Here is an 18,452-nt window from a genome sequence, read left to right on the forward strand (position 1 = left end):
GCCAGCAGGTGAATGAGCAATACTCACTTTACTTGTTTATTCTGACACAGCTTTTACAGGGGAACCCATTATCATTAAAGAACCCCTATCCTGTGTAAAACAAATTTTAAAACTCAGCTGAACTGTTCAGATTCTTGCTCTGTGCATCTGTGGTATAGAAGACATTTATCATTGTAAGATGCATATAACAAAGGAACATATATTGATGCATTTGGAGTGTTTCTGAGGCTGTGTAATCTCTATGTTAAAGCTACTTATTTTAATAAGGCATAGCAGTCCATATCTAACAGACATTTGTGGTTTTGGCACTTTCTATACCCAATCTATAGTTACCTGCATCTATTTTGATACAGCGCTAAATTTAATTTACTGTTCTACTTGATTTGGTTGTAGATTGCGATATGTCAGCTATCCAGTTTTCTACGTCCTGCTATCACTGTGATTCTACCTTGAAATTAAATCAGTTTGATTTTCTAAAATAGGTCAGACACCAGCTACTAATTGGCATTAAAAGGTGTAGAGTTTCTGGAAGAAACAAAAATGTAAGTGTATTGTTGAAAGTGGTCATAATATATATATATATTGCAATTGCTAGGAAATCAGTTGCTTAGTGTCTGTTTCCCAAGGCTCAAGATAGTACCTCCATCAATAATCAGTAAACAGCAGGTTGAGCCCATGCTACAGGAGCACCACAGGACTGAGAGCACACTAGTGTTTTCTCCCACTGAATGGGAGGCCAGTCTATTGGAGAGCTGCATTAATTTATTATTCATTCATTCTAGTTCACCTGCATGCTGGCTCATACTGTATGTAAAACCACATTGATAGCCTGGACCTAATGCCTCAAATTAAGTTTTATTTTAAAGGTTCTTTTTTTTTCTTGTGAAAAGTGTAATTATTCCTTTTTATTTCTTAATTAAATGTTAATTTAATTAACATTAAATTAATTTTAATTAAAAATTTATTAATTTTAACAGAGGGGAGGTCTACCTCTGTTACAGTTTGTCTCTGGAATATTCTCCCTACATATAGTTGTACCCCCTCGCATGACACTTTGAAAGATGACGGGAAAAGGGAAGTATTTTTTTTGTCCATTCCTGTTAAGAATAGCTTTTGTTGGGTTCGCTTCAAATATGTCACAAATCGTAATATAAAGGAAATTTCATTTCAGCTGTGGAACCTTCTTCTGGGTGTAAAGAACATTGTTTTTTGTTTTTTTAATTCTCATTGTAGAATTAGCATTGTTTCGCGGGCAGTATAGTGTTTCAAGTATACTTTATTAGATTAAAACAAAATGATACAGGTATAAAAAAATGCGCCAGTGATTCTCCAATATGCATCTTTTTTTCAGTAAAAAAAAGAAGGGGAAAATAGATGCACATTTTAGCTTCACTTTTTGCACTTTGATGCGTTTTGAATAATTCAAGCACGTAATCCGATTAATAATCTATCAATATATGATACCCTCTACAAGAATGTTCTCATGAAACCTCATTTAGATTGTATAATACAAGAGAAAAAAGTAAGAAATTCTCAGTGGGTTGAGACCATTGTGTGCAGAGAAAAACAAAACTCGTTAAATAGTAATTGTTAAGAACGCAATGTTGGAAACAAAGCTTCTTTACACTACATTAATATTGTATTAAATGCCAGTATATTTCTATTTAGAGTCGCCGAGGTTTCGGCAATCCTTTTTCCCAAACCTAATTTTATAAGCATGATATGAAATTAAACTTTTATTGTATCCAAACCTTCAACTTTTGTTTGTTTTCGGAATAAAAAGAAACAATGGCACGGAGCTTGAGCTCATACACTAGAGATGGGTTTAAGTGTGCCCGAATCCTCTTCATATTCAGGGAAGTAAATAAACAGGTAGAATATTTATTTAAAGAGCCCTCTTGAATAGCAGCTGTGAACTAATCCGAGAGGACGGGGGGCGACACTTACACTGGATTTGAACAAGTGTGCCGCCCACTATATCTCGCCTTCTGCCACAACGTTTTGTTTATCGTTGACCACATTCACAATCTTATATGCATGATAAAAGGGAGGAGGGAATATTCAGCAGGATTACCCTAATAGCATTAAGAGCTTATTATTATTATTTTAAATTTCCATGGTACAGAAAATTCACCTAAATGGGATTACTCAATACTTGACTGGTTTCCCATTACTTTCACGCCAACGCCATAGAAAACAGATCTCCCTTCTGTAGTAAATTTTAAACGCGCCAATTTTCTACCTTAATGCTTCGAAAGAAAGGAGCATCCTCGCAGTTTGTGGGGTCCAGATGCGTTGTTATTAATTTTTTTTTTCTGGGCTGTAGAGATAACACCTTTGTATCCCTGGTCGTCGCTCCTAGTTTGTCCCCATAAATTACCTGCCAGCAAACAATTACTCATCGTGCCCCCTGTTGGGGGGTCTCCATTGATATGCTAAGCTTTCCAACGACAAGAATTTAATTACTGACGTGGAAAATCCTCCCTTCTTTCTAAAAGAGCGTCGGTGGTTAAAGGGTCTGTTTCGCGAAGTACTCCTTCACTGCTTGCCTCGTCTTTGGCTGCGGTACCTGCCGGAGTTGCAGCAGGTTTTGAAGTATGCCTTCTTCTGCTGTAAGTTTTCACAAAGTGCTCCGTCCGCCCGACAGAAAGACACTATTCACCATTGACAGCATCCTCGGACTGGACAGAAAAGAGGAAAGTTCTCCTACTAAACCGTACAGACCATGGACAGGTAATGATTTATTATCATTATTATTGTTGTATTATTTCTGCTGCTGCTCTTACTGAAAACCTTTTAAATGAACCAAATGACATTGGTGGTTTTGATGGAGACTGGCTATTGTGATGCATGTTATATTTGTGCTTCACTATCTACCCACCAATGGTAAAAATATAAATAATATATCAATGGGACCGCAGTAAAATAACTTCAAAGTAGTTTATTTCGAGGTTACATTAATTTAAACCTTTTGGGTTTTAACAAGTACATATACTGAACATTGAGGTAGACAGTCCCCTATCAACTACAAGTTAACAGTGGATAAATGACTGCTCCATAACTGAATTTCAGATGGAGAGAGAATACAGCAACAAGATGCTCTCTCCATTGCCCCTGGCCTCTGGGTGATGCCAGAGGTCCAAACGAAAGAAGAGAGGAGCACCAGCAAGCAGAACTGCAAAGACTCATACAGGAGAACCTTGAACTGGTATATTGGCCGCAGACCCAGGACTGCGTTCAGTGGCAGACAGGTAGGAGCACACAGCTCTGAATATTCACAGTCTGAAATGTTTGCAGTGAGCCTATTGCACACTGAGGAATCCTGAAGCCGATACTGGATAACTTTAACACAATTTAAGTACAGCAGATGTCTTAATAATGCTACTCTTTCTTGTTGTTCTCCGTAAATCCAAAGGCTGCCAGGGTTTTGTGAAGTCAACGCTTTTATTTTTTGCTAGATTGAGAATAATGTGATTGTGATATTAAGGGGTGACTTGGCTTCTGGGTTTGATTCCAGGCTCTGGAGTTCTACCTGTGTGTCTGTTTGTTTATTTACCTCCTGAGATTTAATATTATATTGGTCTTCATAATTTGAGTGGCAAGGAGTATCGACCCATACTAAACACACAATTAACCTGAAGATAAAACACAATAAAATGTATGTTTTATAGGAAAAAAATCTATATTTAAATATAAAAAATAAGTTACTAACTATAAAAGCTATAGTTATATATTTTGTCATGAATTATCTAGTTTCGCCTATGTACATATTGAACTGTAGATGTGTTTCAAAATTAAGCTGGGTTTATTCAGTTTGTTTCTGAGCTTTTAATACCTTAAGATTTAAGAAGTCTAGCCTTTTGTTTTAAATGACAGTATGTTGACTTTTATTTTGAGGAATTCTCAAGAAACCCCCTTACGTTTTTCAAATAATTATTCGGGAGTTCTGCAATTACTGTACAATGCAGTTGCTTAAACCTGTTTTGTGTCACGCATCACTGGTTTCATAGACCCTAATTACCACTAATCCTGCACTATCTGATGTTAATTTAGGTAAGCAACTGAAAACTACTGTTAATCAGGGTTTTGCAAATCTATTTCACTGTATGCTGAGGTCCTCATCCCCACCTGATTAGAGATTTTCCTAAATTTATTTTACAGTTCATAAATGTGTAAAATCTATGTATAAGCATAAAATAATATCTGTAAGTAAAGCTTACGTAGTTCTTACGTTTCGGGACTACACTACAGCACTACAGCTCTAATTGACAGGTCTAGGAAATAAAATCCCGGTTCTGTTTGGTTCCAGATCGAAGTACTGGAGAGTGTGTTCCAGGTCAACTCCTATCCAGGCATAGACATGCGGGAAGAGCTGGCTCAGAAACTGGACCTGGACGAGGACAGAATACAGGCAAGTTCTCCTGTGTGCGACCATGTTCGTCCTCACCGTCCCTGCTGAATTGTTTTTAGCGCCGAAAATAAAAAAAAAATATCTTTCAAGGAAGGGAGGGACACATCACGTCTCATGCACTTTGTCTGTTCTTTAGTGAACAAAGCTCATAATTCCCTTATCTTAACAAAGGTAGCTGAACTACAGACATGACCCCCAAAGTGTGCTTTTTTTATTTCATCCTCTGCTTTGCCCATTCCTTTCTGTGTTGCCTTTATTAAGAGCACATCTGATTTCTTCCTAGCGTTGCTTTATAAGCAGGCACACACAAATTCTGGAAAGGTTGCTGAAGCGGGATCGGAAATCACTTCAGCGTTTCATTGTCTTCTGCGCCAGAACTTTGCCTGTGGGCTTCAGAGCCTTGTGCTACATGCATTTGCATCCTCCGGACATATTTTTTTGTTTCTTGCAGTCATCTTTGAAGAAAAATTCATTCATGAGTAGTAATGCACTTGAAATGTTCCTTTGTACAGTGTAGAGGAACAGATAAGTCTAAAATGAAATAATCATCAATACTTTCTAAGCACACAACCAAAGCAAGGAATAAGCCATCTTTTACTTTTGTATAATGGAAAAGAGTGCAAAATGTATTAGGATGCTGAGTTGCTATTACAGTTCCATCCCAGTGTTGTGACTTCAATGGGATCTTTCTTTTCTTTACAGATCTGGTTTCAGAATCGCCGTGCCAAACTGAAACGATCACACAGGGAATCACAGTTAATAGTGGTGAAGAAAGTCTTCACTGATCTACAGAAGCAAGCAGAGCACTGAGTATCAGTCCCTTCTCAGGAATAGCTGGCTTAATATGAGGCTGAATAAATAGCATGTTATTACACTAAACGTGAGTCATCTACGTATTCTGTGTGGTACCTACAACTTGTACTGCTAATCTGTGGACAGTACATTCTGGAATAAGTCCTGTAAAATATTTTATTGTGTATATTTCAGTGCTCTTGTAAATAAGTTACTGTTGTTAAAATAAAGTGATGTATGCCCTATCATTCACGGATACTTCTTGCTGTTCTCTGCTAAATAACTGAAGGCAGTAAGTAGGATATTTGAGCCTTGCGAGTAAAATGAAATGTCTATGTATGACACAAGATTGCAGGGTGGCTAAATCCATAAAGATTTATGATCTCTTTAAAAACCAAGTAAATTTTTAGTAATTTGCTTAATTTTAGCTGATGACTCTCATGGAAAGTAAAGTTGAATAATATCTGTAGAACATTTAAAGGTGAATATCTTAAAAGTGATGTTATGTAAAGTTTATGAATACCCAGAATGGTTTTCTTTTAAAATACACTGACAAGCTTTTGCAGTGATCAGCAAATTAATTCAGTTTTCTGGTCACAGATGTGGTATTAAGTTTGATTACTGTAGATATAGTGATCCAAAAACTTATGTCCAATTTTTTTGAGACAGAGGGAAATATTATCTTCTCCTAATGTACATCAGGAATTAACCATTTAAGAGCAGATAAACCTAGTTTACAAATTCTGTTTTCTTGTCTTTCCACTGGATTAATTTCTTAATTAAAATGTGTCCTGCAGCAAACAGATCAGTAAATCTTGTAATATATATGACACTGGCTCAATTTCTTCATTTATTAATACTCGTGTGGTAAGATGGTGATGCAGTGGGATCCTGGGTTCAATTCCATATCTGTGGTGCGATCTGCCTGGAGCTCTGTTGTGCCTGTGTTTGTGTAGGGGCGCACTGGTTACCTCCAGTTCAAAAACATACTGGTAGGATAATTGGCTTCTGGTAAAACTGGCCCTGATGAGACTGTATCTGTCTCTCTGCCCTGCAGTGGACGGGAGTCCTGTCCAGGGTGTACCCTGCCTTATGCCTGTCACTTACTGGGATAGGCTCTGGCTCCCCTGCGATATTGAATTGGAAGAAGTGGTTAAAAAATGGGTGGCTGGATTATTACTCATTTATTTGGCTGATACTTTTTATCCAAAAGCAGCTGGCCTTTTGACGGGAGTGATCTGAGCGAAGTATCTCTCTCAGCGATACAACAACAGTGCCCACCGGCTTCCCAGGGTGAATCCACAGCCCCTCCCAGCACTCCCACTGCTGGGGCTTCATTCGAAACCAAACACCAGCTTTACCTAATAAAGAGGGACAAAGGAGGTGGGTATGATCAGGGTGCGAAGGGTGGGAGAGATGTGGAGGGTGGCTGATGAGGATAAACATCACCTCCCAGACAGGTACATCTATTGCAGCCCACTTCCTGACTGCTGTGGACTCCCGAATGCCCGTTAGTCCCTTGTGTAAAGCCTCCAACAAAACAGAGCCTTCTTCGGTTAAGCTCTTCTCAGCCCCCCTGGGACACGACGAATACCTCCTGCAGGCGCAATTTGTCTCCTCTAACGGCGCACCGACGGAGTAGTTCAGTCTGGAGCGCTGGGAAGAACAGGGAAGGGTAGAGAGCTGTTACAGGAAAACTGGGTGGGGTGCCAGTAGCTGTAGACCCCCCAGGAGTCAGAGCTCCAGGGTAGGATTAGTTGCTGTAGACCAGTTGTAGCCACAAACAGCTTAATCCGTCCGAACATTGAAATAACCCCTAATTATCCAGAGCGGTATTGTCAGTATTTTACACAGCAGCTCTCTGGGTAATTGACATCTCCAGATGCTAGAGAAATCGTTGTGTGTATTACGTGCTTACTGCCGTTACATGGGCAATGATATCGTCAGTGCAAACTAGAGCAATGTCTAAAGTAAACAGGGATTCTGTCCATAATGTTTAGTGGACCTTTTCTGAATCCTACAGGAGTAGTATACACTTACACATTCTACATAATTTATACATAATTCAGTCCAATACTACCCCTTCCTTCACTAAATTAAGACAGTCACCACCACATACCTTGGAGGGACTTCATGGTCCCTCATCTACTCAGCGTTCCACCCTAGACCCGATAATGTCAGTTTTTATTTAGGACGCAAATCTTTTTTTTTTTGTTGTTCGAGCTGAGCATTTCACATTGCATCAGTAAAGATGCAGAGCGTCATCCCATATACTGTATCCGATTTGAAGTCGCTCAACATGATCTTCGGCTTTTGGCAACGGGAGTTGTAATTCAATTGCTGCTCGCCAGAGGGCACTCCAGGGCTATAGAAATTGGCTGGGACGTGAGCGCAAAGCGTTGGAAGTTAGCCAAGTCAGAAACTCATTTGCATGTACATACAGGTAGTGATATTAAATATGTTACTATTGCCTAATGTATAGCTTATGTATATGTTCATTGTGGTGCCCTTTTCCAGCAGATCTTACAAAAAGGCAGGTATATATGGTTTCATAGTACTTCCCATGCTGATACCTCGAACCTGTGCACAACTATTGCCAGCTTTCATCTCACATCTGAAAACTTCGAGAACATCTTGGAAAAGCTTTTTAACTTTTTCTCTGTGTAACATTATGAAAAAGGTCATAGCAATATAATTTACATATTACTCAAAATAGGTAGCGATGGTAATTAAGGTAATGAATATTAATACGTTCTTGCTGTTTTACATCACTGAGGATTGTCCCACCCTACGTTTTGTCAAACAACTGGAGCTCATTAATATTTATTTCCACAAATCACAGTCATTGCAAATTATTTGTAATACACGGACGAATGGAGAGAGATATTGCAAACCGCATAACGTAAAAATACCCGTTCAATCACGTAAGGTCTATTTCGTGTTAAATTGTAAGGGAAATGAAAGAAAACCTCGCAATGAAACACAACACAGGCTGTAGAGCAAAAGACTCCAAAAGACGGTCATTCGAGCACACTTTTCTTTCTCTACAAATATGACTTGCCTGCGATCAAGAGGGCAACAGCTCCATCAAAACTGGAAGAGTTAACAGGAGAAAGAATGTGAGAGATAACAAGGGACTTTACGAGCTGCAGTAAACAAACCCGAGAGCTACTGGCACAAAGGTGTTATTAAATTGTTCCGGTCTGTGCATCTGCTAACACTCCTTTCTGGGGCTTGGTGGGGGTGTGCCGAAGCACGGACAGGGTGTTCGTGATTGTTAGTCACAGGGCTTCCAGAAAAGTCACATAAGCCAGAGGAGGAAATATGAGACAGTGTAGCAGGGATTCAGGAACACCAAGATCATCTTGGCACCCTCACGATCAGCTCTTTTATGGAGCCTAGGGTTAATTTCCCTGCTCCGTAAATGAGTGGATGATCATGGCATAGAAAAGGAAAATCTCACCCTATTCTTCCGTATATATGTAACACAGAGAAATGCAGGCTGCGGCTTCTGTATTTGGTTTGTGGCTGAAACACAGACCTTGTTTCATCGTTGCTTGCACAGGCTTGTCTGCGAAGCCACACGCAGCAGGAGGTATCAGCTCAAAAAAGTTCCGTTCTTATACATCCTTCTTAAAAGGGTATTATAAGATCAAATAAGCGGAAAAGGGATGTCAATAAAGCACTCTGCAGTGGTTTCTAAAGTCAGACGCAGACTATATGTGTAGGTTTTGAAATGTTCTTGCCTTCCATACCAATGTCATGGTACCGTCACTGATGAAATATGAATTTAGTGTATGAAGGAATGCACAGACCTTTGCTACTCAGCACGATTGGTGAAAGAGCAAATTAGATACAATTGCAGAACAAAACTACGTATAAATAGTATTCACTGTTTTCCTTCCATATGGATGAGATTACGCCTGTGAAATGCAAAACACTTGAAACCAGATGCCTGCCTTAGCAAACCGAACAGTCTTAGGAGTGACATTTCAACCTAAATGGATTTGCGCATTTTTAAACACTCAATAATAAAAAATATATATTTTAAACAGATACAATTAAATCTCATTCTTGACTTCAGGTCGACTACTTTCTCTTTGGTTACTAAAACAGTTAAATTTATGAAAACATGAGAAAATATACCTATTCGATGCTTAAATACAAAAAATAAAGAACAGTTCTGTTAAAAGCATTCTCATGGTGCCAAGCTGCAGTTATTATTTTAATCTCAATTTTATACACCAGAAGGTCCACTTGAATTTTCTACTATAAACTAAAGATCAGCAATGGAGCAGCAATGAAAAGGTTTAGTTTACTACCTTGCCAATACTTAGCAAATATTCATTTCTGGAGGTTAAAAACCAGCAGCAGTGGATAGGATCAACTCTTTGGCGACTGACCACTTGCTTCAGTCTGAAATCAGTGATAACCTGTTCATCTGACTCCAGTTCACAGCTCAGCACTGACCTCAGGAAACCATAAACACTTGTGCTTGTGTCTATGAAGCGTTTGGAAAGCTGTTGTCTGCTTTTCTCATTCCAGGGTCTCTCTTTCACTTTGATGGTGCCCCAGCTAACTAATCCCACCCATAGTGAGCAACCCACAGGTCACCCAAAGAGGCTGCACTCAAAGTGTTAAACTGGTGACCAATGGTGAAGACGAACAATTAATACACACACTTGATCCTAAAGATGTGAGCTCCACGCCCAATGACTTATTCAACTTCTTCTTCCAGAAATCCTTCCATTCCAATAACATTAAGAAAAGAAGGAGGAGGAGTCAGGTGGTTGGGACATTTTGACTGGTCTTTGTTTCATATTGTGGATTAACGTATTTTAGCCTCTCCTTGTAGGTTTTATTTGACTTCAGTGCTACTTCGGTGCAACTTCCACCTAGACAAGAGACCTTTGCTTATAGAGACCATCAAATCCTCTTTTATGTGCCAAGACTTTCAAAGGTGACACAACAGCTCAGTCCTAATTATCGACTTTGGGAGAGTTAAGCACTGATCGCAGTGTTTTGTGAGCCGCTGCTTTTTACTAACTGACTACACAAACACTGACTTGATGTGGTTTCTTCCGATGTGGGCCAGACTCTTAAGCTGTCATATATTTTAGGGTGTCCTGGCTGGCTTTCAAACATCAACAAAGGAAGATCCTTTTTAAGACTGACTTCAATGGTAATTTAATAACTCCTGAAAGGCGAGCTGTGCAGTTCAGTGTTGCTGTGAAACACAGTCCCCAGTCTAAGTCCCAGCCCCTTCTCATAAGGCTCTGGGGCTGTTCCCACTTTGATGTGTTTTTAATACTGATTGAGAGGTGCCATACTTGACAGTCAAGGCCAAAGGCTTGTGTATACAATTTCTGAAGTAGGAGCGACACTTCAAGGGGACTTTTCATCTCAGAGGTTTTCCCATATCCCTCCAGAACTTGCTGGAACATCAGCATGGGCACTCTCCACCCCATCTAAGCTCATGTCAGACCTCCTTCCACTCCTGCTATATTTTAAGGTCTGGAAACGATCAAGATTCTCATCAGTTGAATGCCACTGTGTACAAACAAAGAGAAACGCCTCTCTCTTTTGGATTCTAATCGAAACTTGCAGGGATTGATAAAACATATTTTACCATCGCTGCTGATATGAAGTAGCATAGCCAGATCAGTGGGTCTGTGCATCCATCCACCACTTTTTCAAATTCAGAGTCACAGAGGAGCCAGATCCTATCCCAGGTGCAAGCGAGGATACACACTGGATGGGACACCCACCCACACCAGGACCAAGTTTTCTAGAACCTTCCTCTGGATTAGGGGAGGAAACCAGAGCACCCAGAGGAAACTTGCATGAACACAGAGAACATACAGAGTTCCTGCAGATAGCACCCCAGATCTGGAATAGACCGTATAGCTTCAGCACTGCGAGGCAATGCTACATTTACAGTACTATGTCACCCTGTAACTCACAACTGGCAAACCACTGAAGCTAAACAGGTTTGAGTCTGGTCAGTACCTGGATGGGAGACCTCCTGGGAAAAACTAAGGTTGTTGCTGGAAGAGGTGTTAGTGGGGCCAGCAGGGGGCGCTCACCCTGCGGTCCTTGTGGGTCCTAATGCCCCAGTATAGTGACGGGGACACTATACTGTAAACAGGCCCCGTCCTTCGGATGAGACGTAAAACTGAGGTCCTGACTCTCTGTGGTCATTAAAAATCCCAGGGTGTGTTTTGAAAAGACTAGGGGTGTAACCCCGGTGTCCTGGCCAAATTTCCCATTGGCCCTTACTAATCATGGCCTCCTAATAATCCCCATCTATGAATTGGCTTCATTACTCTCTGCTCTCCTCCCCACTGATAGCTGATGTGTGGTGAGTGTTCTGGCGCACTATGGCTGCCTTCGCATCATCCAGGTGGATGCTGCACATTGGTGGTGGTGTAAAGCGCTTTGAGTGGAGTGTCCAGAAAAGCGCTATATATGTGTAAGCAATTATTTTTATAGTATTACCACTGTGCCTCCTACTGACACTGACTTTTGTTGTGATTTCACATGTCACTGTTGTTACACATGCCTCCATTCTCCTAAATCTTTTTTGATAGCTCTATAGTTATGTTCTTAAATTAATGCACTGTATAGTCTGTATCAGTCTGAGCATTTAAAATGGATATTGTGTAAGACACGCCAAGCCTCTTTTTCATAGCTTCTAATTTATTTTTATCTAATGCTATTTAGTCGTAAGTATGGCTTTTCGGATCACCAGCTTGGCTTTATTCGTTGTGTATTCAAAATCTTGAGCTATTGCGTGGATTTGCCATCAGTATTATATTCCAGCTACAATACTAAATATCAGTAGAGCACCCAGATATTTTGTTGTTTTAGCCTGTCCTTGTGGCGTGCATCAATTGTTAAAAAGCCTCTTGACGACAAAATGAATTAAGGACGTCTTAAATCTTAAAAACATACCTGTAACAATTTACACATTAAATAACGTTTTAGATTGTCAATGAACACCATATGGTCAGAATGAGACAAAGATAGTTGGAAAACTGGTTGTCACCGGCCACCGACACCGTTCACAATACTCCGTGCGTGCAATGCATATTTGAAGCCCCGCACGGTACTTCCGAATCAATACTTTCAACTGGTGAAATTCCCGTTTGCCCGGGGGTACAAGGTGGAGTGGGCGTTTCCAAAAGAAACCGGAGAGACAGGTGAGAGAATAATTTACAGCCGGTCTACATAGAGAGTTGAACTTCATGAAAGGCTGCGATCATCTTTTTTTATGTGCGATTCTCTTGATAAAAGGCACTCTGTTAGTTAAAGTTGATCGGTGAAAAAAGAAAAAAAAATCTCTGCGTCGCTAAAAATCAATGGCTATCCATGTGACCCCTTTTCAGGTTTTGGAGGAGGGGGGTTATAGTGTTTTGATGACGCCCACAGCCCCACCTGGCGGAGTTCCGGAGACTCACAAGATAACAGTGTTTGTCAAAGCGGCCGAGCGCACACACCGCCAGTCTGTCTTCATGGGCTAAGTTGGAGGATGGCAGCGAGGGCGAAACTCTTCTCGTTATTTTTTGCTTTTTACCTGTTCTTTACCTTTTACGAATTGTCCCCAGCAGCCAGCTCGAAGAAGGGGAATGTGGAAAAGTGCAACGTTAAGGTAAAAAAAAATGCTTATTTCATACTTGAAAAACACTTGGAAGGTGTGGCGGTTCTGATGGAGAGTAGCCTATGAACCGTCTGGGGTTACGGGTTGCTTTAACTGAGTTGCGTCCTTCGGTAAGCGTAAGGAGAAGAGATATGGATGTCTCTTTGCCATCTCTTTTAAAAATGTGTTTTTAGGAACTTGCATATATAAATAATATTCCGAGACGTTTTGGAATGGAATGTGTGTTGGTTTGTTTGGATCACTGCATAGGTGACTCCCTGGTAAAAAGGGTATTCTTCTCAAATAAAAATAAAAAAAAATCCCAGTTTTTACTATATTTTTATATTGGCTAACTTTTTGATTGGTCTATTCTTGATACGGCTACATCAGCCCCCATAGTCAGGTTACCCTACAGATGTGTTGCACATCTGTTTGGGTGCTGTGTTTGGCAAAATCAGTCTAAAAGCGGAGGGGTACGCGTTAAAGGAACAATAAAATGTGTACTATGGTAATGCAGAGCCCAGGAAGGGGCGAGTTAGCGGAGTGTGGCTCTGGGAGCTAAATAGTCCAATTCAAGTGTGAAGAAGTCAGTCGGCGGGTTCTATTGTCGCGAAGGATTTGCTTGACCTGACCCGTCTTGTTGGATTCCGCGGTGAATCGGTTCGTCTTTTGTCATTTTAATTGAACGACTTCCAACTCTGGATCGGTTAGGCAGGCAACTGGGGGTAAAGGGCTGAATAGATGCAGCGGCAGGCTTTGAAAGCCGAGATCGCGCAGCCTTTTAATCGTGTTTTATCTCATATGAGGTTTTGTCCGGGGTGCTTTGTTTTCGGCGTGCCTTCATAAATGCTGGAATTGTTCATGACCGCCTCGGCACATTTGCGGTAGCTCCAAATATTTAACGACCGCGTAGCACTTGATGTAGGGGGTTTGCTGACACTTCGCTAGAAGTGGTCATTTCTGGGCGTTGAATATATATATATATTTTTACTTCTGATTTTAGTACTGTTTGTAATTGCAGTTATGTGTGTGGTGGTGGTGTTTTTTATGTTTTGTGCATGAGTGCCACAGCGCCAGCGGTGTGAGACGAGCTCTAAATTCCTTTTTGTATTTGTTTTCTTTTCTTTTCCTGGCCTGACCGCAAGTTGTGAATGGATCTGACGAGCTATTGAGTGACTGATTGCCCCCATAATGTATTGTCTGCTCAGGGGCAGGGCCGCCTTTGAAGTGATCTTCCATAGGAAGCGAGGGGACTGTTTGCGCTATTAAAATTCCTTGGCATTTCCTCTCTCAGACCCGCAGGCCAAAACCCCCTCCACCCCCCCCAGCTGTGTGCTAGTTCAAACGCCGCGGGGACGCTGGCTGCTTGACTCGGAAGAGCCGTTGAATGAAGCACTCCGACCCTGTTGACTTTGCAGGTGTCAGGTAGTGTCGGTGGGAGCAGAGGGCACAAGTCACTGAATTGAGAACTGGCTCGCGTGTGTTTGCTGCATCCGATAGAGAAATGCCAGTATCCACCCACCTCAGCGAAGCGATTTAAGTTTTCGGAAACATTATTCTATTTATGCATCCCTTCTGTTGATTATTTTGTTTTTCAACAATGCAAGATGTAAGATACAAAGTCCCCGATCGTGCGCTGTTAACGCATCCCTATCAGAATAAAAATAACACCTTCACTTTCCGTTTATTCAAATATCAGCAACAGGTAACCTTTAACATAAGCTTAGATTTTAGAATAAACATGTATTTTCCCGAACAAAACTTTTTGTTGTTGAATCGTTCAGCTCTTTCGAACACATTTTAAGATGTGTAGCCCCTGAGCATCCAACACTAACACGAATGCATTCAGTCGAAATACAGAAAGCAAACCTCTTTACACACAATCCATAATTTATCACAATTATTTTATTTCAGTGAAAAAACATTCAATGTAAGGAGTTCAAGTTTTTTTTTTTAAAAACGAGTCCTACAACACAAAAAGGACAGATTTGTATTTTAGTGTAGGAGTGATAAAGTCAGTTGTGCGACTATCGATTAAAAAAAAAGATTTGTAGAGCATAGAAAGGTAACAAGAAATAAACCCAGGACTGTGTCACCAAAGACTTAAGAGATTTTTTTTATGGACTTTTGACCCTTCAACTGGTCTGCATCTTCCAGGTGGGGGCTGTACTACACGTGTGGATTAAGTGGGTGCCATTCTGCATGTAAAGTGCTTTGGGATTATTCGCACTATAGAAATATAATTAATTACATGCCATCTACACTGTTAGCTTTGCACCTACACAAAGATGGAATTTAGTTCAGAAGGAAAAGAAAGCAACTGGTCAGTGGCTCAGCCAGCCAGAAACTTTATCTGAAAGGAAAGATCTTTTCTGTGTAAAGATCTTTCTTTACGATGTATAACTTAAAACACCTAATCATAAGGTGTTTTGAAGAACATTAATAGTACGTTACTTTCTGTCAGTATTACCCCCGAGGAAGACAAACACCCTAACATTTTGTCTTTTGCCAGCTGTTGGTGGTTGTTTTTTTTTTTGTTTGCAGTATTTCCAAATACTTTTGCTTTCTAATTTAACATCAAAACCGGATGCCTGCTACCACTTGTTGTTCTCGTTGTGAAGGACTCAGGACATCGTTCACTTTTTACCCGCATAGCATGCCTTCTGGTTGCTTGAAAAGTTACTTGTGTCCACTCTTTCCATGTGTTTTACGTGTTTTAACTAGACATGCTTGAAGTAAAAAAAAACACAGAACAAAGCAAGCAAGGCAAAAAAGAGAAAGATGTAGGCCTGGGGCTTATTCGAGGAGCTATCAATTTTTAGGCCCTGTCTGCTAGCTCAGGAGGATCCTCTGTGATTAGTAGGTCTGGAGGAAACCGAAAAGCCTGTGAAGTGATTGAATACAAGGGAAATGTAAAATCAAGTCAGCTCTGATTTGGCTCGTGCTGCAAATGTTAAATTAAGGTATACCTCCGTCCATTACATGGGTGATCAGGGTGGACCAGGCCTGCTTCCCATTGGAGCCTCGAGGTCCCTCCAGTGTTTCGGGATTGTCTTCTCCAAGGTCCCAGGGCTTCCTACGTCTCGGTTAGTTTCAAGTCCACTACAATGCTGTTACCTTTCGCAGATGGACTGACAACCCAGGATATCGCAGCTTGGTTTCTTTGGTGGAAACCGTTTAAAAACGCTCCGTTGCTTTGAATAACATTTTGACACTTGGGGCACATTTCTGTCTCTCCAGAAGGGTACTGTTTGTTAAGAGCATAAGAAAGTTGTCGTCTGGGGTAGACTGGGTTTTAGGGGGCGACTGGAAAGGGGTTTGTTTGAGCTGGGGTGGGGGTTAAAGGGGTCCTCTTTTTCTTTTTGTTGTTGTCTTTGGATGTTCATTGTTACAATACTAAAAAGGTGATCACAAACAAAATAGTGTAAGAAAGGTAACTAATGAGAGGAGGCCACTTGGCTTGTCTAGCCACTTAGGTAATTTGTGTTGTAGTTAATTGATCTCAACCAGCTGTTTCTTGAGAGAAACCAGGGTGTCGGCTTGGTTTAACACGTACCCAACATGGCTGGGTACTGTTGCTTTCAGTGTTGATAATTTAGAAAGATGAATTGTGGCTGTAATAAGACTGAAACTTATTTCCCACTGTATGAATTCATCTTGCCTTTCTTTTGCCTTTCCCCAGTGTCTATGTGTGAATGTAAAGTGAACTGCAGATGTCAGAACTCTTGAGCACAGATACCCCGTTTCGATTGATCAGGCATCAAGTTCAATGTGAGGTTTTTCAACTGTAGGGCATTTGTTACTTGCGTGACTCAGTTTGTGGGTTGAGATGACAGTATGGCCACTGCAGCCAAAAGGAGAGTTGAAGGAGAGTGCTGAATGTCATTGTTCCTTAAGATTAGCTCTTATTATTAGCCATATTATTAGCCATTATTATTTGTATACAGCTTGATCAGGAATTACATTTAAAATGCTTTCAACCCATGAACAATTGGGATGGTGCACTTTTGTTTGCTGTACTAACATGTTATGTTTAAGGTTAAAAGACTTTGGAGCTCACACGGAATGCTCTGTTTGAAAGCTGAAAGCTGTAATTGAAGCCTTTTTTGCTTTCTGGAGCCAAGTTTGTTACTTAGGTGTACTCTATATCTTTTAGATCGGAGAGACACGCAATCTAAAAACTCTTCTTCTCTTATATGCTTCAGTCCTGTTTCTTCCCTGATAGTCATTAAGATGCAATGTTAGTAATGATTTTGTCATTTTAGATATTTCAGGTTTGGGTTTATTTTCTATGGATCTCATTAGAGACACCTAAAATGGAAAGGACTTTAGTCAGTCCGTGTCTTTCCAGCAATGAAAGACATTTCTTTTCCTTCTTGTCTCCTGAATTAGCTTTATTTGACAGTGCTGGTCTATTTTTAACTGTGTTTAAGAATCTTTGTAAATAACCCAGACTGCTGATCCCAGTGAGCGATGTTATGCTGAATTTTGTTTCAAGGCATAAACCAACTGCAGATGTCCTACAATTGGTTTATCATAAATAGTAATAAAAGGAAATCAACTTGACTGAAAACAGCACATTTATGAAGGAAAATTGATTGAGGTGGGAAACATGTCTTTATTGATATTCTTTAAAGTCTTAAAAGAGCATAAGAAGTATTTAAACATAAGTTACTATTTAACCATGCACATGAATGAGGTTTTTGTCTAACAAAGTTCATCTTGAAAGCTATGTGCTATGTCTAATACAGATCTTCCTTACCTAAAAGGAAGCAACACTGTTATCTTGTATGCAGATCTCAGAAGCTCAGTAAGGCTGGGCCTGGTCAGTATTAAGATGGAAAACCTCTAAGTCAATCCAAGTTACTGCTGCACAAAGTGTTGCTGGATCAGTAGGTCACACTCTTCCCTTGGACCACAGTTTCCATACTGTTATACTAACATAGTGGTGGGTACTCTGTCCTGTAGGAGCTGAGATGATAGGGTAAGGTCCAGCCTTTTTTGGGCATTAAAAATCTCGTTGCCCTTTTCAAAAGTGTATGCGTTAATCCTGGTGACCTGGTTGAATTCTGCACTGGGCTTGTACAGTCTGGCCTTCCTAAATTTACTTCCAATCTGATTGATAAAGCAGATTCTTCCTGTCCTCGTGATCTGCTGTGTTGCTGGGCTGCTGGCTTACCCAGGTGGAGCTACACTGCAGGGGAAGTGGCTCTTCTATGTGTAAAGCACTTTTGCATGAAAAGCGATAGGCTATATAAATGTAAGGAATTATGTCTTATTAGCTTATAGAAAAGCACTTCCACATTTCCTGATCCAGTATGCATTTTTTGTTTCAATACACAGGAAAAATATTGTGGTTATTTGTTAGTAATTACTTCTGGTCGTCTTTTTCAATAAAAACTCTGCAGAGGGACAGTAGTCAAGCAGTGCATGTTTAGTCCTTGGGTTTCAGAAAGGCTTGCCTAATAGAGCAGGTGTTGGTGCTGTAGGCTTTTTGACCAAGTGGACTTCAATAAGGTTGAATGTAGTGTTCACATTGATGACCTACAGTGAATGCAGATGTCCCCAATGTATATTGGCTGAATAAAAATGGGGAAGCCATCCCTTCTG

General features: G+C 40.5%; 2 protein-coding genes across 2 annotated transcripts in view; both read left to right on the forward strand.

Moving 5' to 3' along the window:
- The first annotated feature begins 2,262 nt into the window (after positions 1-2,262).
- On the forward strand, positions 2,263-5,915 carry hesx1 (HESX homeobox 1). Its single transcript, XM_015347928.2, has 4 exons — positions 2,263-2,733; positions 3,073-3,251; positions 4,310-4,411; positions 5,114-5,915. The coding sequence occupies exons 1-4, from the start codon at positions 2,598-2,600 to the stop codon at positions 5,219-5,221; spliced, it is 525 nt and encodes a 174-aa protein (XP_015203414.2). The 5' UTR covers positions 2,263-2,597; the 3' UTR covers positions 5,222-5,915.
- Positions 5,916-12,666: 6,751 nt separating this feature from the next.
- Positions 12,667-18,452, forward strand: part of il17rd (interleukin 17 receptor D) — a 37,592-nt gene continuing 31,806 nt past the window's right edge. Inside the window, exon 1 of the mRNA XM_015347910.2 lies at positions 12,667-12,854. Coding sequence (XP_015203396.2) covers positions 12,735-12,854 — 120 coding nt within the window. The 5' untranslated portion in view covers positions 12,667-12,734. The remainder of the gene's footprint in view (positions 12,855-18,452) is intronic.

This window comes from Lepisosteus oculatus, chromosome 4, assembly GCF_040954835.1.
Source record: "Lepisosteus oculatus isolate fLepOcu1 chromosome 4, fLepOcu1.hap2, whole genome shotgun sequence".
Classification (NCBI taxonomy): Eukaryota; Metazoa; Chordata; class Actinopteri; order Semionotiformes; family Lepisosteidae; genus Lepisosteus; species Lepisosteus oculatus.